At 37.3% G+C, this 22397-nt stretch overlaps 1 protein-coding gene across 2 annotated transcripts in view; it reads right to left on the reverse strand.

Annotated features, from left to right (window-relative positions):
* brinp1 (bone morphogenetic protein/retinoic acid inducible neural-specific 1) overlaps nt 1-22397 on the reverse strand; it is a 214413-nt gene that overhangs the window by 35545 nt on the left and 156471 nt on the right. For both annotated transcript variants that reach the window (XM_077497593.1, XM_077497592.1), the window contains one exon: nt 6869-6974. In XM_077497593.1, the coding sequence (XP_077353719.1) occupies nt 6869-6974 (106 nt within the window). The remainder of the gene's footprint in view (nt 1-6868; nt 6975-22397) is intronic.

A 22397-nucleotide genomic window follows, 5' to 3' on the forward strand; every position in this document is an offset into this window, starting at 1 on the left:
GTCAGTCAAACTTTATTAATAGATTACAATCCAGCTTTCTGACAACTCCATTCACTCCCAAAATGAATAAACAGATGTTTTATTATTTTCTCTGAGGTAAAGTAGTAGTATTAGCTAGCGAACCGTCACCAATCGTGCAGGGTCACCGATAGCGTCTTGACAGCGAGACCTATTGTGGCTCAATATTGATCCATATATAAGGCGCACTGGATTATAAGGCGCATGGTCAGCGTTTGAAAAAAATGAAGGCTTTTAGGTGCGCCTTATAGTCATGAAAATACGGTAAGTCAAAATAAGTAGCTTTAATTATTAGCAATGAAGAGGCTATTTAAATTATTTTGGTCAAAAACATCTAAATCCAAAATTTATATAAAATATAAAATAATGACACAATGTTTTTTTTTTCTCATTAAAACATACAATACATACTTCACACTGCTATTTGGCTTACAGAAATTGAGACATGTATGCCTTCTAATTGCAGTCCACACGTGTGAAGAGAAATCACAAATCCCACTCTTGGAAGTGACGAGATCATTCACAAATAGACTATTAATTTTTTTTGGACTGATGCATGCAATTGTATTCGACGCTCAGTTTCAAGCACAATCGAAGCGATAATTGCAGCGAGTTTAATGAGAGCAACAGGCGCAGACATGTTTGAGGGACGTATGTATCAAGTGGTGAGTTTGTGATGAAGCCATATAAGGGCTTGTGTTTGGCTTAAATGGAGCTCAGGGTAATTTTTCAATGACTTTTACTTAGTAGTCTAGTTTTGAAGGGTTAGGAAATTAACCATCAAACAATGCCATGATCGTCAGTTTGACTATTTTTGTCTATATGGCGCTTGACGACTTTTGCATTTTGAACTCAATTGCTGTGGAAAATGGACCGATGTCTTATTTCTTATATTTCCATATCATGCATAAAAGAAATCGAGATGCATTGAAAGGCGTTGAGAGTCGGGAGGGATGCTTAGAGTATCCCAGTGTCAATAGTTTTTCTTTGGATACTTTCCTTTCCTTTATGTTGTCAAAGAAAGAAGATGATGCCTTTGAGAGCTTTTCTAAGGGAGAAGCATTAACTATAAAGACCAGCGACTCATTTTTCCTCAAAGATAAGGTAAAAAAAAAAAAAAAAAAAAAGTGAAACCGCTTAAGGGGGTTCAAAAGTTAGTCCAGATGGCCAAAGCTTCTACTTGGATTTTTCCTTCCAAGCCAAAGAAATAAAGCATCTGCCACTTTCAGTTCCATTAATCAACTTCTTTTCCAAATTGTACTTAGAGTGGCGTCCAAGTCGAAGCATGTAACCTTTCTTTTCAAGTTGTTAATTATGCATAGGCACACTTTTGCTATTTTTTGTCAAAACCCTTCTGACACACCTGGTGACAATATGGAAATCTATTCCATCTAATTAGAGTCTTTCATGGAGTGGTCTCATACATACTGCACCTGAGTGAGTCAAGACAAAACATCAGTATTTCCCCCCCAGCATCTATGAAATTAGATACTTGTATTTACGCTTGGGTTTTATTCTGCCAATACCGATACCCCGATACCAAACATTCATGAGTGAGATCCGCTAATACTGTTTCCGAAAATTGTATTAGTTGCACATTTTTTAACTTAGAGCTGCTCACAAATGGTTATTCTAATAATCGATTAATCTGTATCATTTTTCAATCAATTAAAGGCACAGTCTTCCGCTTTCACTCAGGAAAATGCACTAAATAAATAAGGGATGTACACCCATGAACACCTTCTACACCTCTGGGCTTCTGTTGATGTGTAGTGGTGATTTTTTCTTAAACCCACCGCCGTCCCACCCTGTATTTTGCCAATTTGTGTTTGTTTTGTCAACAGCGTGACAAACAGTGGACAGACAGTCGTTTACCCCTCTAGCCAATCGCAGGGGGTGGAGGGGGGGGCGTGTCGCCGGGCGAATTTGTCGGCTGCATGACGTCACTCCAGTGGCAACTTGACAGCACGCACGGATTTTTCACTCACTCACTCACTCACTCACTCACTCACTCAAGCTTACATGTGTGAGTGAGTGACGTCCCGCTGTTGACAAAACAAACAGAAAATGGCAATATACAGGCTGGGGGTGGGTTAGGAAAAAATCACCACCACACATTAACAGAAGCCCAGATGTGTAGGTTGAGAACGAGTTCATGGGTGTATTTATATAGTGCATTTTTCTGAGTGAAACGGAAGACCGTGCCTTTAATGAATCTTTTTTTTTTTTAAATCTATTCTAGCTTCCATCTCTTTATTATAGAAAAAAACACATTATTTTGATCACAGCCTGAAGCAGGGCTCTTTTTCCAGTCTTCAAACATTGACAGAAACAAGGTTTGTTCCTTCTGACCAGATTGTCATTCTCGACCATTATATATCCTGTTGGAATCCAATTTATTGTGGCTTTCTAGGTAGAATACAAAAGTACAAGAGTCTGTGTAACCTTGTGGGTTGAGTCACCACATCATAGCCGAAGCAGCCGTTATTAAACAAATCCATTCATCAAAAAAAAAAAAAAAAAAAAAAAAATGGTTGGTTTAAAAAAAAAAAAACACAAAAAAACTGTAAGGTCAGAATAATACAATTAGGTAGAAAGAAAGAAAAAAAAAAAAACTTTCCAAAAGCTTTAACCGGCTCAATGTGTTTAGTTCAAACCAAATCAAACTGAGTCATATGAACTGAGTAAATGAAAAGGTTTTAAGCTTTGCAGATTTTATGTTCCCAAGAGAAGAAATTGCTGAGGGCTGCACGTGGCTGGCTTAGAGAGACCCGCAAACAATATATATAGTCGGGATAAAAGAAGACTAATTGCTACACGAACACTCGCGCTTATGACAAAATGGGCAAATTAAATAAGTGGATGTCATTATTTCAGCGGCGCATACCTTCAAAGTGCTCCGCTGGGAATGGGCCTCTCTTTATGAGCTGTGCAAAGTGCCATCACTTTGAAACCCGCTGCCATGCTTGTTGATAAAGTTAAACCATCCACTTCTAATTAAGAAGGCCCTAAAGCGAAATTTCAACGCCTTAAAAAAAAAAAAAAAAAATAGCCTTTTCAGGTGAATGTTCAATAGCTTGAATCTCATTAAATTCAATGATAGATTCCTGATACAGAAATATGTCATGTCTGCAGGTCAAAGCAAACAACCATATTGCAGGACAGAAAACATTTATGCAGCGAGAACAAAGAAGTTAAAGTAGTTTTAAACCAAAATAATGGAAGTTACCTTCAAACATTATCCCAAAAAAAAAAAAACTCACTCAGTTTGAAAAACTCTCTAAGACACGGATGAAAATAAACAGGAAGTCGGCCATTTTGGGTGAATTCCGTACATAAAAGGCCTTTAAATTAGGTCATGTTTCATTCAATATGAATATTTCACACTATAGCTCAGAATGCATTTAACTAATGGGAAATTTGATACGGGATTTTACATTTTAATGAGTTGATTCCCATTTTAATTATCTGTTGAATTTGTTTTATTTAGAATTTGGCACCAACCCCTGCACACTAATACATACTTATTTTACCCAATGACTGTGATATCTAAAAAGTCTGTTCAAATATCAGTTTTTTTGATATTACAAAATGAGACCAAATTAAATTAAATATTAAATTAATTATTAATTTAAAAACCTTTTCCACCATTATTGTGACCTATAATGTATAACTTTAAAAAAAAAATCATTTTGAGAGGGCAAATGAGTACGCACCACTGAAATAATGTGATTGCACAAGTGTGCACACCCTTATAACTGGGGATGGAGCTGTGTTCAGAATTATCTTCAACATTCAAACTCATGTTGAATGGAAGTCAGCAAGTAGTGTTGCATTTCAGCCAACTAGACTCTTGGTATTACGGCCAAAAAATGCAACATTTGTTCCAGTGGAACCTATAAAATTTCCACACATGGGTTGGGGAGATTTTAAGATTGTTTTTGCAAAATGTAGCCAAGCTGGGATGTTTTTCTATGGCAGAAAATGCTTCCCTCACTTTATAGCCCAGCTATGTGAAGCGATTGTTGTCACTTAAATAGCCACTACTTACCAGAAATCGCTGCAGCTCCTTCAATGTTGCTGAAGGCCTTTTTGACCTCCTACTTGAACCTTTTCTCATCTTTCATCAAATTAGGAGGTACATCCAGTTCTTGGTACAGGTTGTGCTATATTTTCACCACTTGATGCTGACAGTCTTCATTGTGTTTATTTAATACCTTGGAAATTATGTTGGAGTTTGCATGTTCTCCCCGTGCCCGCGTGGGTCTTCTCCGGGTACTCCGGTCTCCTCCCACATTCCAAAGACATGCATGGCAGGTTAATTGGGCGCTCCGAATTGTCCCTAGGTGTGCGTGTGAGTGTGGATGGTTGTTCGTCTCTGTGTGCCCTGCGATTGGTTGGCAACCAGTCCAGGGTGTCCCCCGCCTACTGCCCAGAGCCAGCTGAGATAGGCGCCAGCAGCCCCCGCGACCCTTGTGAGGAATAAGCGGTCAAGAAAATGGATGGATGGATGGAAATTATGTTGCACCCACCCCCTGAAGAATGAGATCTCTCTGAAACTGAGTGCTATAATATGTGACTACAAAAATATCAGGGAAAGCATACTAGAACATCTGAAGTTTCTTTGGAGTTTGTTAATTAGACACTTTACATGGTGTTAGGTGTGTGCAGACTCGCATTTTAACAATGTTTGAATGAAATTTGTTCATCCTAAACACAGTCACCGATAAGAGGGTGTGCACACTTACGCAACATTATCTCTATTATTTTTAGCTACCCACTCTAAATATATATATATATATATATATATATATATATATATATATATATATATATATATATATATATATATATATATATATATTTAGTTAAGCTGTACAGTTTATAGGTCACAGTAGTGGTGGAAAGTTTAGAAATTATTTGTGTACTTATACATCATCGATTAGCATATTTCAAACAGTATTCAAGTGTCAGGCTCGCATAATTATAAGTTCATGCACATTGTCTTGGCATAAGGTCTCATTTATATCGGGATTTTGCCTTACTCGTTTTCTGAGGATTTACCACTTCATGTATTTTCTTCTCCACAATGTCATAACTATCCAAACTGCGCCACATGAGCTGTGTCACTTGAACCGTGTACAATATTTGCGATATAGTACCGTCAAGTCTGTCATCAACAGCTGGGTGAAGAATGCCTACAAAGACGAAGGCTCGTACTTGAGACCAAAGCTTTGAATGCCATTGAGCGAGAGATGACTCAAATCACTCCTTTGTCAAAACCACTTAGCCCTCTGATTTTTGGAGGACAAATAACGATCTCTCTGCTACAAGGAGAAGGGACGGCCGTGGGCGTAAGAATGAAGAAAACACGCCTTTTGAGAATCTCCGGGCTCGTACTCGTCTCCGTAAACTCGACAAAATCAAAAGAAGCAATCACGTTGTTCAAATACTTGACCGCAGATTACACGGCGCTCCGTCGTTGACTTCGATTGCATTTGTCGGCCCCTGTAATTACTCGCGACATTGTCTTCAAAGACGAAAACCGCTGGAGCGTTAAAGTCGGTTATTTAGATTCGTTGTTGAAAGGAATAACACAATTGTTGCATTATCGTGCCGCACGGCCGTGAAATTGGTTATTTTTGAATGTATTAAACAGTGAACCCTCCTGTTACATTGCAAGGATATGTCGTCCAGACTCACAAATATGTTGGTTGGGCTGTTTGTGAGCAATTTAGCAAAACATAATGACTTGCCTGCTAGCAAATGTCAGCTTTACGGCGCGCTACCCATTTCGCCATCAAAAGAGCACGCCTGTGCAATTAATCTGAGCAACAGGAAAGTCAATTACTGTCATTAGCTAGGTCCTCAATGATCATTTTAACCATGACTGAATTTCCACCACATCTATTTTTGAATCAATGTAACTTGAATCAACTGTTAAAATGCAAATTATGGCAATTATTTGACCTTTTTTTTTTTTTTTTGCAATCTTTTTGCCCTGGTCAAATAACATGTAAGGTTTTGTTTATTGCAGACCGTGTCTATTTTCCAACTAGGGGTGTGAATTGCCTAGTACCTGACGATTCGATCCGTATCACGATTCCTAGGTCGCGATTTGATTCGATATCGATTAATCCCAATATGAATTTGCAAGTCGATTGTTGCGATTTTTTTTTCTCAAATTTAGAAAATACCATTCAGTAAACTTGTACATGTACAATGTAAGATTTGTATGAAAATTTATTATTTATTAATCTGAAACTTAATTTTTATAACTGTGAGCTACTGTATTTAACAAACAGGTTGTAACTTTTTTCATGTTAGAACAGCATTGAAATAAAATACTAAGGCTTAATGTTACATTTATATAACATTCTTCCATGCTTAAGGTGTGAAAGTTAGACATTTTGTTGAATATTTTTCCATCAAAAATGGATGTTAAAAAAATCGATTCAACTGCGTATTGAATCGATGCAAGAATCGCGTGCTGTAGTATCACGATATATTGCTGAATCGATTTTTTTAACACCCCTATTTCCAACCAATGAAGAAATTATAGTAGACTGCAAAAACCCTCTGTCTAAGAATCAAGGGAAATAGTCCTCCTAGTCCAATTCTGAGGTCACTGGTTAGATCCAACACAAGCTGAGCTTTTCTGGCGGCAGGAAATCACAATACAACGGGAGAATTCTGTCATACCTTAAAGTTGACCATCGGTAGAAAAGGCTTACACAGAATGCGTCACTATGCTTCATTTTAAAAACCTAAAATGGAGTTTGCCCAGGCGTGACACAGTGTCACACGGCGTCTCCGACGGTTAATAGAGACACGCCGGCTTTTTGTTTACCTTGCAGATGAAGCTTGCTCTCAGGGCTCTGCAGCAGGACAGAGCTGACCGAGTCCAGATTGTCGTAGCTGCTGCATCCCAATGGGCCCGTGCGTGTCTCCGTCACCTGTCAAAAGACAACAAGATTGGAAAAAAACAGTTTGTATTGATGCATATTGTTCTGTCCAAATAGGCTATACATTGTTTATGATGTGTTACACAATGTGTTAGTGTTATAACAGTTGGAAGGGATCACCAGTAGTCTTGTGGCTGACCGAGCACGTGTTGGTTCATTTTAGCCTCCTGTTGTGTTGGGTTAATGTGAACACACAGAAAAAAAAAGGCCAGTAGAATATAGTTCCTGTTCAATTTGAGGTACTTCCTGTTGATTTTGGGACACCTCCGGGTCACTTCCTGTTCGATTTGGGGCACTTCCTGTTGATTTTGGGGCACTTCCAGATCACTTCCTGTTCAATTTGGGTCACTTCCTGTTAATTTTGGGGCACTTCAGATCACTTCCTGTTCAATTTGGAACACTTCCTCTTGATTGTGGAGTACCACCGTGTCACTTCCTGTTCAATTTGGGGCATTTCTTGTGATTTTCTTCATTTTTTTTTTTTTTTTTTTTATTTTATTTTTTTTAATTAATTTTCTAAACTGGCCAACCTTAAACAAATGACTGATTAGGACCTCCTGTTTTAGTTCATATTCTTATGCTGTTTGGAACAAACAAAAAATGTGCTAAATATAAAACAAGAAATAGAATTCATTGGGATGCAGGAAAACATGACATATGTCTCTTTCCTTGCTACTGAATACAATATGGCTAAGCAATTTGTGAACAAAATCTGCATTCATTCTCTGTCCTCTTTATTTTAATTCAATCACTCCTTCGGGAGGCTCATTTAAATTAGAACCACTGACTCGATTTACAGCAAAACAAATGAAAATTGCCCTCTTGGTTATTAGATTAAAGGTTATGTCTCATATGCTGTGGCGACCATGTTAAAACCCCGTACGTAAGATTACATTACAAAAAAAAAAAAAAAAGAATAAATTAATGAGCTGTGTTAAAGGATTTTTAATAGCTATTTAAACAGTTTAGCTAACTTGTTGACGTTAGAATGAGTCTTTAAAATCGCTGACTCTGCAGTTTTTTTGTTATGTGAAATGGTGTTATGTTTTCAAAACAAACCAACTGCAACATTGTGCCGAAAATGCAGATTTCAACTGGAAACAGGAAAGATTTTCAAGTCATGTACAGTATTTCAAGTCCAAGTCAACTCATTAATAGAGTTACTATCATGATTTGTTTGGCACATTTTTTTTATTTATTTTTTTTAATATCTGACACTCTTCCTGAGAAAATCCACCTAATTTTTATCCGGACTTGAGACCCGCTCCATCGCCATGGATGGCAGCAGCACATACTTCTACATAACAAGCGCCCTTTAAAACATTTCCTCAACTGTTAATAAAACTTTTATGAGGGTGCCAGTTAGGAACAAATTACGACAAATACACTATATAATTAAAGTGCGATTTTGTTTTGAGCGTGTCATTTACCGTCGAGTGTAATGCAATAGATTTTTGGGGTAACAAATCCATCCATGTTTAATGGGTTTCCGAAGCACATGTTCAAGAAAGTCTACCGAAGGACTGCGAAAAATGGCCATCGTTAAATCGTAAAGCGTACATTTAAGCGTCGTTCCAGATAGATTTGAGAAAGATGAACACATTGTTTGACATTCAACTGCTGGCAACGCGCCCTAACACGCCACTAAGGATGGACTTAAAACATTTTTATGGGGGGCATCGACGGACATTTTTCTCGAATAAAAAGCCTAAGCCCATGCCAAACGGCCAGACCAAGACATATAACAATGGCTCCCAATGCCCGACCCCGAACTGCTGTCAAGAGGAAATAATGGAGCTCTTCTGACGTGAAGGGGCTGCTTTTAATGTACAACTCGCACGTTAGCGGGCTTGGAGAAGGTTGTCCTTAAAAGCGTATGCAAGGGAATATGAAATGAAGGGCCGATGCCTATTGAGTCATCCTAAATTGGACCTTTGAAAGTCTAGAAGGGAAATACATGCAATCAAACTGGTACAAATGTATTACAATGACTGTGGAGTGCTGCCTCCCATTTCATATATAGAAATATTAATGGGACAGTAATGTGAAAACACTTTTTGGAGCTTTTAGCCATGTTAAAATGCTAATTCCTCACCATAAAACATCAGCAAAGTGGTGTTTTCCTCCATTTGCCCCTCTATAATAAATTCCAGGTCATTCTGCTCTCCAAGCACCAGCCCCTCCCAACCCGAGAAAACAAGCAGGCACTCACTTTGTGACATCATTAGGTGCGGACCCACACCCGCACCGCCTTTGCGGACTAAACGCACGTTCACTTTCTCTGAGACCTCTATGGGATAGTGACAAAAGTAGCCTTTATCAGTAAACATTCTGTCCAAATGAATTCAATGCAATCAATTATCCTTCACATTTGCAACGCCAAAGTGCAATGACAATTGGCCGTCTTAAAATCCCAGAAAGTGGTCTGGCTGACACTTGTGTAACTACAAGTAAAACTTTTGCGCTTCTGAACCTAACTGAACAGATGGTGTAGTGGTTAGTGTGCTTGCCCTGTAAGCAGCAGGTCCCTGGTTTGTGACCTGCTCAGGTTTTTTTTTTTTTTATTATTATTCTCTCTCCTTCTTTCCTCTCTCTTCTCACCCCCCCCCCCCCCCGATTTCTTGCGGCAAGGAGCCGTTTTGTTTCAAATGTTTATTGAAGAATTGATGGCTTGCGTGGCCATTCAGTAAGTTATTTTTTTCAGTGAATAGCTGGGGGTGAATAGCAATAGAATTTGTGAATAGCAAAACGAAAACATGCAGGGTTTCACTTTAGACTGAGGTTATTTTCTATTTAAATTTGAATGACCTTAACGTGTGTAAAGGCTATCAAACATTTAATCTTATTTATTCAGCATTTGACTTATTTTTTTTTACACATTTTTATATAATAGCTGTACTGTTACAAACTACTAACAGATCAATTCATTCGCCGTTATATCCAATGGAAGAAATTTTATTAAATTCGACACACAACGAGGAAAAGTTTGTAAGAAGTTGATCACGTTGGACTTTTCTCCTGTCTTTCATGTTGATCATGCACCAGATGGTGTGCTGACATGCAAGAAATTAGACAGATGCATTTCTGAGCTGCCGCATCAGGTCGTTAAGGCGGAAGGGGAGAAATGAGAAAAAAAAAAAAAAAATCACATTGGGCGGATCATAAAGAAAAACTGCATTCTGACGATCGTAAGACACACTGTTGTAAAAGGACACTGTTGTAATATTTAATTACTATTACTAGTACGGGAATGTCTGAACACATTGCAGTAAACGGGACGGATGGCTCATCTCAGGGAGCTCGATTGGCAGTCGTTTAAAAAGCCTCGCGGAAATTGAACACCTGTCTATTGTTGCTTTGTGCCATCAAGCCACCACCAACTATCCACCTTGCTGTCAATTTTATCACCATCCAGTCCTATCAGCTCATTAAGAAGATCTAGTTCGAATGTCTAGTAGAATAATAGAAACTGATCAATTGAAACCTAATTCAAACAAATGTATTACTATAATAATGTTAAAATAATAATAAAAAAATGTTTCACATTACTTCCGGGCAGTCTACAAGAGGGTTACGTTCAACCCATAAGACAAACAAAAAGAAAAAGGGTCTGTGGCCTGTATTTTGTTTCAATAAAAACCTTAATGTTTACATCCTGCAAAGGGTAATGTGACACAAAATAGGCCATTAGAGCTAACAAGCAACAAATGGTTGGTGGAATTGCATTTTTTCCGTAGGGCCTGCTGCTGTATTACAAGCGTCTCATACACTTATCTTACCACTAGCAAATAATAATAATAATAAAAAAAGTAGTCTTACCGTTGTAAAATTCAATATGTTGATTGATTGTTTCTTGTGGTTCATGATAAGAAAATAAATTACTGCAATATTTTTCTCTTCTGTAGCAAAGTTTTGTCATAACATTCAACTTTTGTCTTGGGTACAGTACAATATTATTTATATATTATTTATCCATTTCAACACTTGTTTCTCGTACTCTTTAACTTGAATGCTTGTACGGATGAGGCGCTCCAGTGAATCCCTCTAAATTCCCATATATATATGGCTGTCGCTGACAATGGGCCTAAAATAGCCGTGACGAACTAATTTGGCTTTGACGTGGTTCAAATGACGATGACAAAGTGAAAATAATAGTTTGCTTCAACTTGAAATAATGACGTATTGACAATGACGGACGGATGCAACCAATGCTCTTAGCTATATTTGTATTCCTCACACTGCGATAGAATTACTGACTTAGTCACACCTTCACAGCACAATGAGACATTTCATGACTGAACTTTTATCTTTGGTACGACATCCGTCTTCATCACACTTACTTCACAATACGACAATATATAGAAAAAGCTTTTTCGTTCGGTAATTTACATAAAAAATTATCGCTTAATGATACAACAGTGCATGTTTGTATTCTTCCTCCCCACAGCAATTCTTGTTTGCAATGCAACTTTCCTCTTTGTTACTTTGTCTTTATTCCACCATTGCTTTAGGATATGACACTTAATTACAGCAAGTTTCATCTTCGTTATATTTTGAAGACCGTCGCCGCATGATACGACGCTGCGACTTGTACTTTGTTTTATTCCAAGTGGCTCGTTTTACAATTTCCTCTGTCCTTTAAAAAGTAATGTAGCGTGGCAATGCATACGTTTATTCGTCCCTTGTTGCCCGCTTCCACCAGTCGACTGCGACACGTTTACATTCATTGTCAACACGCATACACGCTGCGCTAATAGATGCGAATAAACATGAGCACAGTCATACACGGCTTTATGGATTAAAGTGCCGTCCCGATAATCTGCGGGACTTTTAGGAGAGCGCCGGTATTCGCCTCACTTCCTCTCAGAGCACACACCAGCAGATTATGAAAATGTGGAGGCTAACGTAATAAAAATACAAGGAGCAATCAAACGACTGAAGTGGGCCTTGGGGGGGACAGCGGAGGATTTGGATTATTAAGCGGAACACAACAGTGGAATCCCACTGGGCCGCCACCCCCAACCCCCCCACCCGGCTATATCAAAGCCCACCGTTAGACAGAAAGCAGAGTTCTGGAACAGTCTCGATAATTGTCATCTGTCATCACGTAAATGATCTTCATGCTGTAAATAAAATGATGCACAGGAGATCCAAAGTTTCCTCTGCAGTGAAGTGGCAAGATAAATAGTGCGTGTCGTATTCCCTACTTGACAAATAATGACGAATGCTAAATTAATTCCAGCACTGTAAAAAAAAAAAATCTCAAGCCTTGATAAGATGTTTACAACTCTGTAAAGCTAGAAAATCGTTTTATTTAGTGCAGACCTGTGAGAAAAGATGAAAATTGCCCATTGTCATGTAACGATAATATCGTGATATTGTGATATTAAAACTGCCACGATATCGGTGTCGTCGTGTTCACGATATTTAAATGTCACACATCTGTTATAAAAGTCAGGTTGATTTCCATTTGTGCAGTTGTAGCACCCTCTGGTGGCTAGTTTTTTAGTGCAGTTTAATTTTCATGAGGGATGTTTTGGCCCTTCTATGTTTAAAATACGCTAATTGTCAGATGAAGGGGAACGTAAAATGCTTGTGAAGCGAGTCAATATGTGGAGGAACTCAATGTGGGCTTGCATTAGTTGGTTTAACATTAAATAAATCAAGACTGTCAAATAACTCCAAACACTGACCTCCATTTAAATCAGACCGTGTTAAAAATACACTTTGAGGGCTGAAATAAACTCTGGAACATTTAACACAAAATTTTAACATTCCAGTTTTTGCTGTGAATATATGAAACACTCCTAGATTCTCAAAAAACAAAATGTTTTGAATGACCTTTGGACTGAAAGTAAATATGTATACTACCTATCTGTAAAGTTTTACACTATTATTAGTTTTGAGATTTTAAAAAAAAAAAAAAAAAAAAAAAAAAAGAAAAAAAAAAGACCCACCTGAAATTGTCATAAATCCCAATAATGTAATGAGGAATTACATTATCAGTAAAAATGTTATTACAATATCGGTCAGGGTTTTTATTATTTTATTTGTGAAATTATTACGTTATTGTGTTTTATTATATTTTTGATCGAGCTGAGTGAAAATTTATTACATTTACAAGAAATTATTACATTATTGAGTTCAGCAGGTGTGCACAAAATTTTTGGCATGGTTCTCAAATGTGCACCAACCACCATGCTCACAGACTATTACGCAACATCCTGTGAGAGTCACCTTCAAAATAAAAGCCAAGCAAGTAACACTGTACATGGATGCCAATGCCTTACTTAGCTGTTATTTTGAAGTTGAAGCAATCATTGAGGCGGCTGATTTGACTTCGAATGGCCTGACCTATTCTTCATGAACACAAGCGTGATGAGAGATACTGGACTTGTATGTGCACCTCTGATTATTAAACTTAAGTTGTCTTCACACTACTACTTCACCAGACAACAGTGCAATATTGCACCTTGACTCCTCTGTACGATATATATGTTTATTAGGTCATAGGATCTTGGGATCTACTGACTTCTACTCCCTGCATAAGGACTTTCATAAATTCTAATTGTCACGGCAACCTAGCATACGTTTTGTTGATTTGTTCAGACAAAAGGAGAATATTGTTTAGAATTTCTTTAGTGCATATATGTAAATGATCCTGAAATAAGAAAGTGCATGAGTGTCACTATTTGATTATAGTTGACCTATTTTGACCCACATTAATGAGCACACAACATGTACTGTATCTCCAAACTGATGTCAACACATTTTTTTTTTTTTTCCCCCACTCTCCGCTTACTGGCCTATTCACTCATATGCGCGACCTTTCCTGTGCACACACTTTTAATTAGACACCAATTAAAAATCTCATTAGGGCCTCAGCAGCCTGACAGTAAATATTGAATCGGGCACATTTGGCGGGGGGGGTAAACCGCCAGGCTCACGTCAGATCGCAACAAAGCGAAGATTCGCGCAATCTCGACTCTGGGCGGCAACGCGACATTGTTTTGACAACCCAACGCGCGGTATCATGGAACGACGCAAATTATCCAATATAATTGAAGTTGTCTCACTGCATTAGTGTGAAAGATCGGAACCCTAGTGCCTAATTAGTAAGTTCTTTTTAATTTTGCATTAACGTATGGACTTAATTAGACTGCATGCTATGGAGTTACAGTATTCAAGGATGATATTTTGCTGAACAAACCGCATCATGGCATTACATTACACCAGTGACAACTTTTTGTCTAGATGTGTAATTTTACAAATGTAATTAAATCTGCAAACCATCCTTGTAACAACCACGTTATCATGGCGAATACACCAAATGATCGTCAAACTTTTGACATCATGTTCCACCAACCATTACAGTTCATTGCAAAAGCTAAGGAAAAACTTTGAAAATCAGCATAAAAAAAAATATTAAGACAAGTAAAATTATTTGAAACACTAATTATGCAAGTTCCTTTTGGATGAAACAAAATGTATTAAATTTGTCATTTTCGAATTTTAAAAGGTGCAAATTTATACATTTAACAACTCAAACATATCAAAATTAATATTCATAATCTTTTTTTTTACGATTATGCTGACTTTTGGAATGTAATAATTGAAATTATAATGCAATTTTGATTAATTGCACAGCCCTAATTAGCATTACCCATTTTGTCAATACACAGAAACAAAGCCAAAAGCAAAGCAGAGCTGAATTGTTGAATGCACAGTAGCCATCAGCATGATCAGTTTTGCAATGCTCCTGATCTTAACTCGTCACTTGGATAACCACAATATTTTTGTCACGCAGTGTTCATAGTGTTCATACTTTATAACAAATTGATTTGCCTATTTGTTGTTCATGGCCATCAGCATGCTTGATGTGATAAGTTATTTTGAAATTGCCAATCAATATTTGAAAATGATGTGTATGATTCCACACACTCAGCACATTTTGTACCCAAAACACATTTTGTCAGTTTCGCTTTTGGCACTTATTAAATAAAAACAAATAAAATAAAATAAAATAATTGCCATATTTCTTTTATTATTATTATTATTATTTTTTAGTTATGTCCCTAATAACCAAGAAATGTAATGATTTTTTAAAATGAGAATTTCTTAGTCCAGCAATTAAGTCATTCACTCCCAGTTCACTTATGTATGCTCTAGCATTAAAAACAAAACAAAACGTATAAACACGTCTTTGGGAAACAATACATTTAAAATAGAACGTATTTATACGTTATTGGGAGCAAATGAGTTAAATGGTTAAAACCAGTCCCTATATGGATGTATGCATTTTCTTAAATTATACAGTATGCAACATAATTCCTGCAAATTAGTTTGCGGACCCCCAAGCTATGGCTAGCAGACCCCAGTTTGAAATCCAGTGATACAGAGCACCCCTGCTAAGAATCAATAGCTGACCTTCCAGCCTCTCTACCACCAGAGGAAAGACTACACAGCTGCATAAAGATATCAATGACATAAATGTAGACCTGAACAAGCCTGGAATGTGTAACAGAAGTGGAAGACACACAAAACAACCAACAATTAGAGCTCCACATATGATCTGGAGTTCTATCATAAGAAAGTAAGGAAGGGAACAGCCTCAATGTACACAACGGGAGATTTTCATGATGTGAAGACATTTTGGACCTCAGTCACCAAGAAAACACTTCCTAACAAGCAGTCTTGCGGAGCCTACAAGGTGCTGTACTGCTCAAGAAGCAACATGGACTGGCCAGTGAACATCAAAATGGCTCAAGAGAAGACGTGGGCGCTGTGGTCAGATGAAACCAAAGTTGAGCTCTTTGGCATCAACTGGTTTGGAGGATGAAAATACGTGAGCGCAACTCAAAGAACTACATCCCCACAGTCAAGCGTGGAGGTGGAATCATTATTTCAGGCTGGTACAAAGTGACTACAGTGCATTGAGGGGGCGAATGGGTCTTTCAGTATGACAAGTGTCCAAACAGATGCTGCCGGGGTAGCAAAGGAGTGCCTCCGAAAAAAGAATAAGCACAAGGTCACGAAATGGCACAGTCCCCAGATTTCAACCCAATCAAAATTAAATTATAACAAATACAAATCAGAGACTGTTAATTTCCTCATCAGATTGGGATTACCTAATTATCCCTCCCACCGTACATCAGGCTCATTGTTTGCAGAGCCCCTTTGATTAAATATCTCAGATATGTTCGTAAACCTTTAATATTATTGCCAACCATTTATATTTCAGCTTACAACCGAAAATAATAAAATGGAAGGTTGGAGAGACGCCTTCATTTCACACTCCCTCTACCGCGGCCTCCTAATCTGCCCATCACTTGCCATTCTTTACTAATGACTTGCTATTTCTGTCCAACACAGAAATGAAGAGACCTGTGCTTCGTTAATTCACCGGGCATGGTGACGTTTAACATCTCGGAGGATTTTTATTTAAAAAAAAAAAAAAAAAAAAGATCTCAGACATTTTCATGGGTGAATCAATGAATTACTGTTTATTTAATTTACACATTTCATTAGCAAAAAATATATAAAAAATATATAATTTATTGCCATTTTTTAACAATATGACTATTTCTTTATTTTTTAATTTTCTCATCAATTGAATTCCATGTACATATTTGTTCAAGTGGTTGCGGCAAAGTTAAAATTGAATCTGCGGATTCTGATCGAATATTCTGATTAACTATTTACAGTTTTAAAGTTACAGACTTGAACCATGTGGCAGCCCAAGTTGACTATACACGTGAAATCATACCTGTTGCTCTCTTGACAATGTTCCGAATCTTTTCATGGCGCAAATCTTATCTGTTGATTTGACATAGAGCAAACACAAATCCGCGTGTTGATCGTGTGGATTTTTTTCTTCCCGGGTGTTAAGACAAACGCCAACAGTGCAACAAGTTGCAAAGACATTTTGGAATGCTATGCTAACCAATGCTAAAGGAAGCAAAATACATGTACATATTGACCAGTAAACAGGAGGCCATGGCTTGAGTCCCACTGCCGACTGATTTTAGTTTTATTTATTTTTCTTCATTTATCAGTCATCTAAATCAACAATTGATTATTTTTAATTATCACACAATTTATATTTCTATATCCTTCGTCAGTATTTTGCAAGCATTCCACTTCCATTCAAATATTAGCACTCAGCCTTTATTAGCATTCAGCATCCATACGCAATTTCTGCAGAAATTGCACATTGTCTAGTTATTAGGGCTGCACGATATTGGAAAAACATGCGATATGCGATATACTTGCCAAACATAGCGATATCGATATTATTGCAATATTTAAAATGTACCTAAAGAAATTACATTTTTATTATCTAATGAAAGAAAAACATTTTTTAAGCAACCTTAATGTAATCTTAGTTAATTAATTGTAATTCTGTCTTGATAATTTTTAACTATTGGATGGCGATGCACATTTTAGTTAGCATCTGACTGGTCAAATTCATACAAAAAGCATAAAATTCCATATAAAACTTATTGCATGCCTTTGCGATATGCATATTGCAAGGGCCAATATCGCGATATTGATATTTTTTCGATATATTGTGCAACCCTACCAGTTATAATACTTTCCCCCCATTTAGTATTGAGGTCAAATTTAAATTATTTCCCAGGAAATATGTATTTATCACTTAGAAATATGTCATATTAAGTTATGAATCCAACCGGATTTTGTTCGCTGACTGGCACGATTAGCGAATTAGGATTTTAGGAGTCCAGCCCCTAATATACACATTAGACATAATTCCCCTCTCAAAAAGATTTTTTTTTTTTTTTGCCCAATTGATTTGTACAGGTTAAAGGTCATATTAAGTGGAAATAGATTTTTACAGGATTTATCTTGGTGTCATTGTTTTATATGATAAATACCTGACATTTCAACAGGAGTGTAGACTTTTTATATATATCCACGGTTTCGCCCCATCTACTGTACCTTTTCTCATTTTCTACACATTTTTTTTTTTTTTCTTCGTTTGCTAATTGCCTAAAGCAGCTGTTACAGGCACACACATGCACGTGCGGTTCTTGCTCTCCCACCACCACCCACACGGCAGGAGCATTAGGGGAAAAAAAAAAAAATGCATATTGAGCAGCGGTGTAAATCAATCGGTGGTAGCTGTGTGCATAGGTGACCTTGTGAGGGAAGCAGTCAAAGCGCTGCCTGGCAGCCATGTGCAAAAGCTCAGGCCTGGATGCATTAACGACACACATTCTCAGGATTTTGCCACGTGTCCGCTCGGTCGTGATAACGTGGGAGTGGGTGCGAGCCTACGCATTATTCCTGATGCACTTCCTGCACGGGAAGACGTGCAAATGCAAAAAGTGGTATTTGCTTTCCATTAAAATACTCAGCTGGGTGTCTTATTGTTGTGGCTAAATGATCGTCCCTCGCGACTGGAGTCCTGGGCGGCGCAGCCACCCAAACGCAAACAACTTGATGTCATTTATTTCTATCAGCGAGAAACGATATTGGTCACAGTGGGAAGGGCTTTTTATTTCTTTCAAGGCCGCACAGGTAGAGACTTTTTTTTTTTTAAATCATTTTAATTTGGTTTTGTGTTCTTTCACTGATGTCACAGTTTGGGTCAACTTTTACTTTTCTATACAATACAGTAATATATTAATAAACCAAAAAAATGAGTAAATGTCTGCTAATCTATTAATTTTATTGTGAATATGTTGATTGCTTATTAGTTATTTTTATATTCACATCATATTTAAACATTTTTACACTTTTTTTTTTTTTTACTATCTTCAGCTTTGCATTTTTTATACATGGGAAGATGGATGACCTGCAACATTTATTTGGGTTTCGGCTTCTTGCTTTTTTTGGGGGGGGATTGACAGTAGAAAAATAATTGTCTATTTGAGGTATGGCTTTAATTTATTTAGGGGAATAACCTCCATAAAAACAGAAGGAAAATCCAGTAAATGCTTAACAAAAAAAATAAATTAAAAAAAATAAAATATATATAATAATAATAATAATAATAATAATAATAATAGTAAAATGAATAAATAAATAAATACATTAATAAATAAATAAAAAAAATAATTTGGATTTAGGCGTTGCTTTTTTTTTTTTTTTTTTTTTTTTTAACGAATGTTTAGCATGTTTTCCTCCGACACTGGCTCATTAAACTTGACTGCTATGTAAACTATGTATTCGTTCAAGACATGGCCACGTCATGGTCGACATTAGTCATAGTAGTCATTCAAGCACATGGTCGCAACAATTTGAGGTAATATGGTAGCACTATGCTTATATATTCTTGAATGCAGGGTTTTGCGCCGATAGGTACACAAGCTGTACAGTCCATACGGAGTCCCTCCCTGTCATCGCAAAAGCTTGGGATACATGAATGGAGTCGCACGATCAGAAAGAACGCCCGTATCGCATGATCTCATTATCTCCTAACCCCAGGCTAGCTTGCTTGCGCATTGTCGGTTTACTGCGTATGTCTCTGCGGAATCACATCTGCCTCCGTGCTGCCAACAGTGAACATAACCTTACACAGGTGAGGAAAAAAAAAACAACAACACTTATTATCCCCTCTTCTCCTTCAATATTTTTTTTTCCCCTTCTTGTAGGACACATAGAGGAGGAGCTGTGAATGTTTGTTAAAAGTAATGTGCTTCCGGAAGCCCGCGGTAAACAACGCAGCAGCTGCAGCGAGTGTGGAGATGTATACGTCTTGGATGTTGATTAATGTTCGGATGACGTTTAAGACCTCCTCGGATATGTTGAGAAGGACAGCGAGAGAGGTTTGATGTATTCAGCCAGCCTCTCGATCACTTCACACGTTTTAGTGGCAATTGGATAAGGTCGACACACGAGAGATACAAACAGGCCGGTAAAATTTGAGATTTCCCACAAGAGGATTTCACTTAATAAACGCTTTCCACATTTTCACTCAACTTTCTAATATCCTGTAATGACTTTGGCGGCAGTCAAACAATTGCGGCAGGCACAGCACAGCCGCAATAACAATCCAAAAGTATTGTTTGTATTTTTCCACAGAAAGAGCTTAATGAGAAAGCACCTGCACAGATGTCTGCTAATAAGCGACTGATTGTTATGTCCTGCTGGCTGTCCTCATGCTTTCTCATGCAGCGTCATAACGTCGCCTCATTAACAATTTTATAATGACACGATTTTTCAAAAGAGGCACAAGGGGAATAACGCGTATGGGCACAACAATTTGACTACATTCCCAGTGATTGATTATGGGCAAAATGAACAATAAGTTAATCAACTGATTGATACTTTTTCAATGAGTATCATATTGAGCAGAATGATTCTACCGGGAGGAGTTGCTACGACATGTATGTAGCTCATCGTCCCACAGGAAACACTAAGAATTATTATTATTATTAGAATTATAAGATTCTTTCAATCTTAACCAATTGAACACACGACAAGGAAAATGTCAGCAAGTGCGCGCTTACTGCTCTTGGCGTGTGGCATACACCAGATATATTTAAATATGTACCAAATTTAAATAAAGAGCACCTGCTATGTGTTAATATTTTCGACATTTATGAACAAATATTCTGAATATTCTACGCAAATATTTAATAAATTCTTTACTTTGCACATAGTTATGTTTATTGCTCAAACACAACATGTGCTACCTTTAATAGATAGATAGCTATCTAGCTAGCAGGTAGCTCGGTAGCTAGCTAGCTAGCTAGCTAGCAGGTAGCTCGGTAGCTAGCTAGCTAGCTAGCAGGTAGCTCGGTAGCTAGCTAGCTAGCTAGCTAGCAGGTAGCTCGGTAGCTAGCTAGCTAGATAGATAGCTAGCAGGTAGCTAGCTAGCTAGCTAGCTAGCTAGCAGGTAGCTAGCTAGATAGATAGATAGATAGATAGATAGATACAGAAAATTGACAATTCCATACAACTGACTGAAGTCATACCGAGAAGTCTAGTGAGTTTGCAACGGACAAAAAAACAAAACAAATGTTACACACATTTGTCATTCAACAGCGACAATATGTTACGTGTTAATTTCCTGATAAATGTGGTAAATATGCTCCGCTTCGGTTCTAAGATGAAGCATCGATCCATCATCAGACACACTTGTGCATTCTTAGGCTGACAGCCAACAGCGAAGCTGGCGGCAAACCATCAGTGGCCATCTTGCTGAAGGGGATTGTGCAGTCACCAGCTTGTGTCCGACCATGGGCAGGAGTGTGCATCCATTTCCAAATGAGAGCATCTGCTGTTTTCAACATCAGATGGTGATAGTTGATGAATTTACATCAGCTTCTGTGTTTGGTCCAACTTACAGGACAAGAAGCTCTAAGTATGAGAAAAATATTTTTAGTATATGTGTACTATTGTTAAGGAAGTTGACGTAAAATCATATTCAACATATTGAAGTAAGGTATTTCCCATTTCATTTAGATTAGGGATGTTTTATGAGATTTTTTTTCAGACTGATACCAGTACGAGTGCTCGTTTAATCACTGATATGACACCAAGTACTGATACCATTAGTTCTACATAAAATAGTTTGAAAAAAATCGAGATAATTTTAAAGAGAGACCTATTTCCAAGTATAGCGTTGTTTCTTTAAATTGTCTGATTTAATTCTGAGATTTGGTTATTTTTTTTTAATCTTGAATTTATATTTAATTTATGTAATGACGATCCCTCTTGCGATCACTGTGTTCCTTATTCTTCTTCCAAACCATTAATTGCCTTTCTGAGGGACTCAATATGCCCAGACATATATGTTGTTTAGGGGCCCTGAACACGCCCCTGGGCACCAACTGACCTAATAGCTCCCTCTGGAAAGTTGAAAAGAAAAAGGAAAAAAAAAAAAAAAAGCTGCATACATTGGTTTCACCAATCAACACAATATTGGGTAGGACACTTAAAAACAAGTCTCAAAGACTAGGGATGCACGATAATGCTATTTTCAACCGATACCGATAAAGCAATAATTTAGACGTGCCGATGTCGATAACCGATAAGTAAGCCGATAATTGTTTGCAAATTGAACTTGAATAAGAATATACTTTTGAGTCCTACAATAAGTCTAACGTGAACAAATACGTTGAAACATAGTGTAAAATTTATGCGTTTCAATTGTCAATTTCAAACTGGTCGATAATTTCCGATAATTTTCAGCGGATTTCTTTATTATCTGGTTTATCTGTATGACGTCAAATTGGTTGATAATTGACGATAATTATTCGTAGCTTTCTCTAATATCTGGTTTATCTGTATGAAATCAAATTGATCGAAAATTGACGATCATTTTTGACACATTTCTTTATTATCTGGTTTATCTGTACGATGTCAAATTGGTTGATAATTTTTGGTGAATTAGTTTATTATCTGGTTTATCTGTATGAAATCAAATTGATCGATAATTGCCCG

This window comes from Festucalex cinctus, chromosome 15 (assembly GCF_051991245.1).
Source record: "Festucalex cinctus isolate MCC-2025b chromosome 15, RoL_Fcin_1.0, whole genome shotgun sequence".
In the NCBI taxonomy this organism is placed as follows: domain Eukaryota; kingdom Metazoa; phylum Chordata; class Actinopteri; order Syngnathiformes; family Syngnathidae; genus Festucalex; species Festucalex cinctus.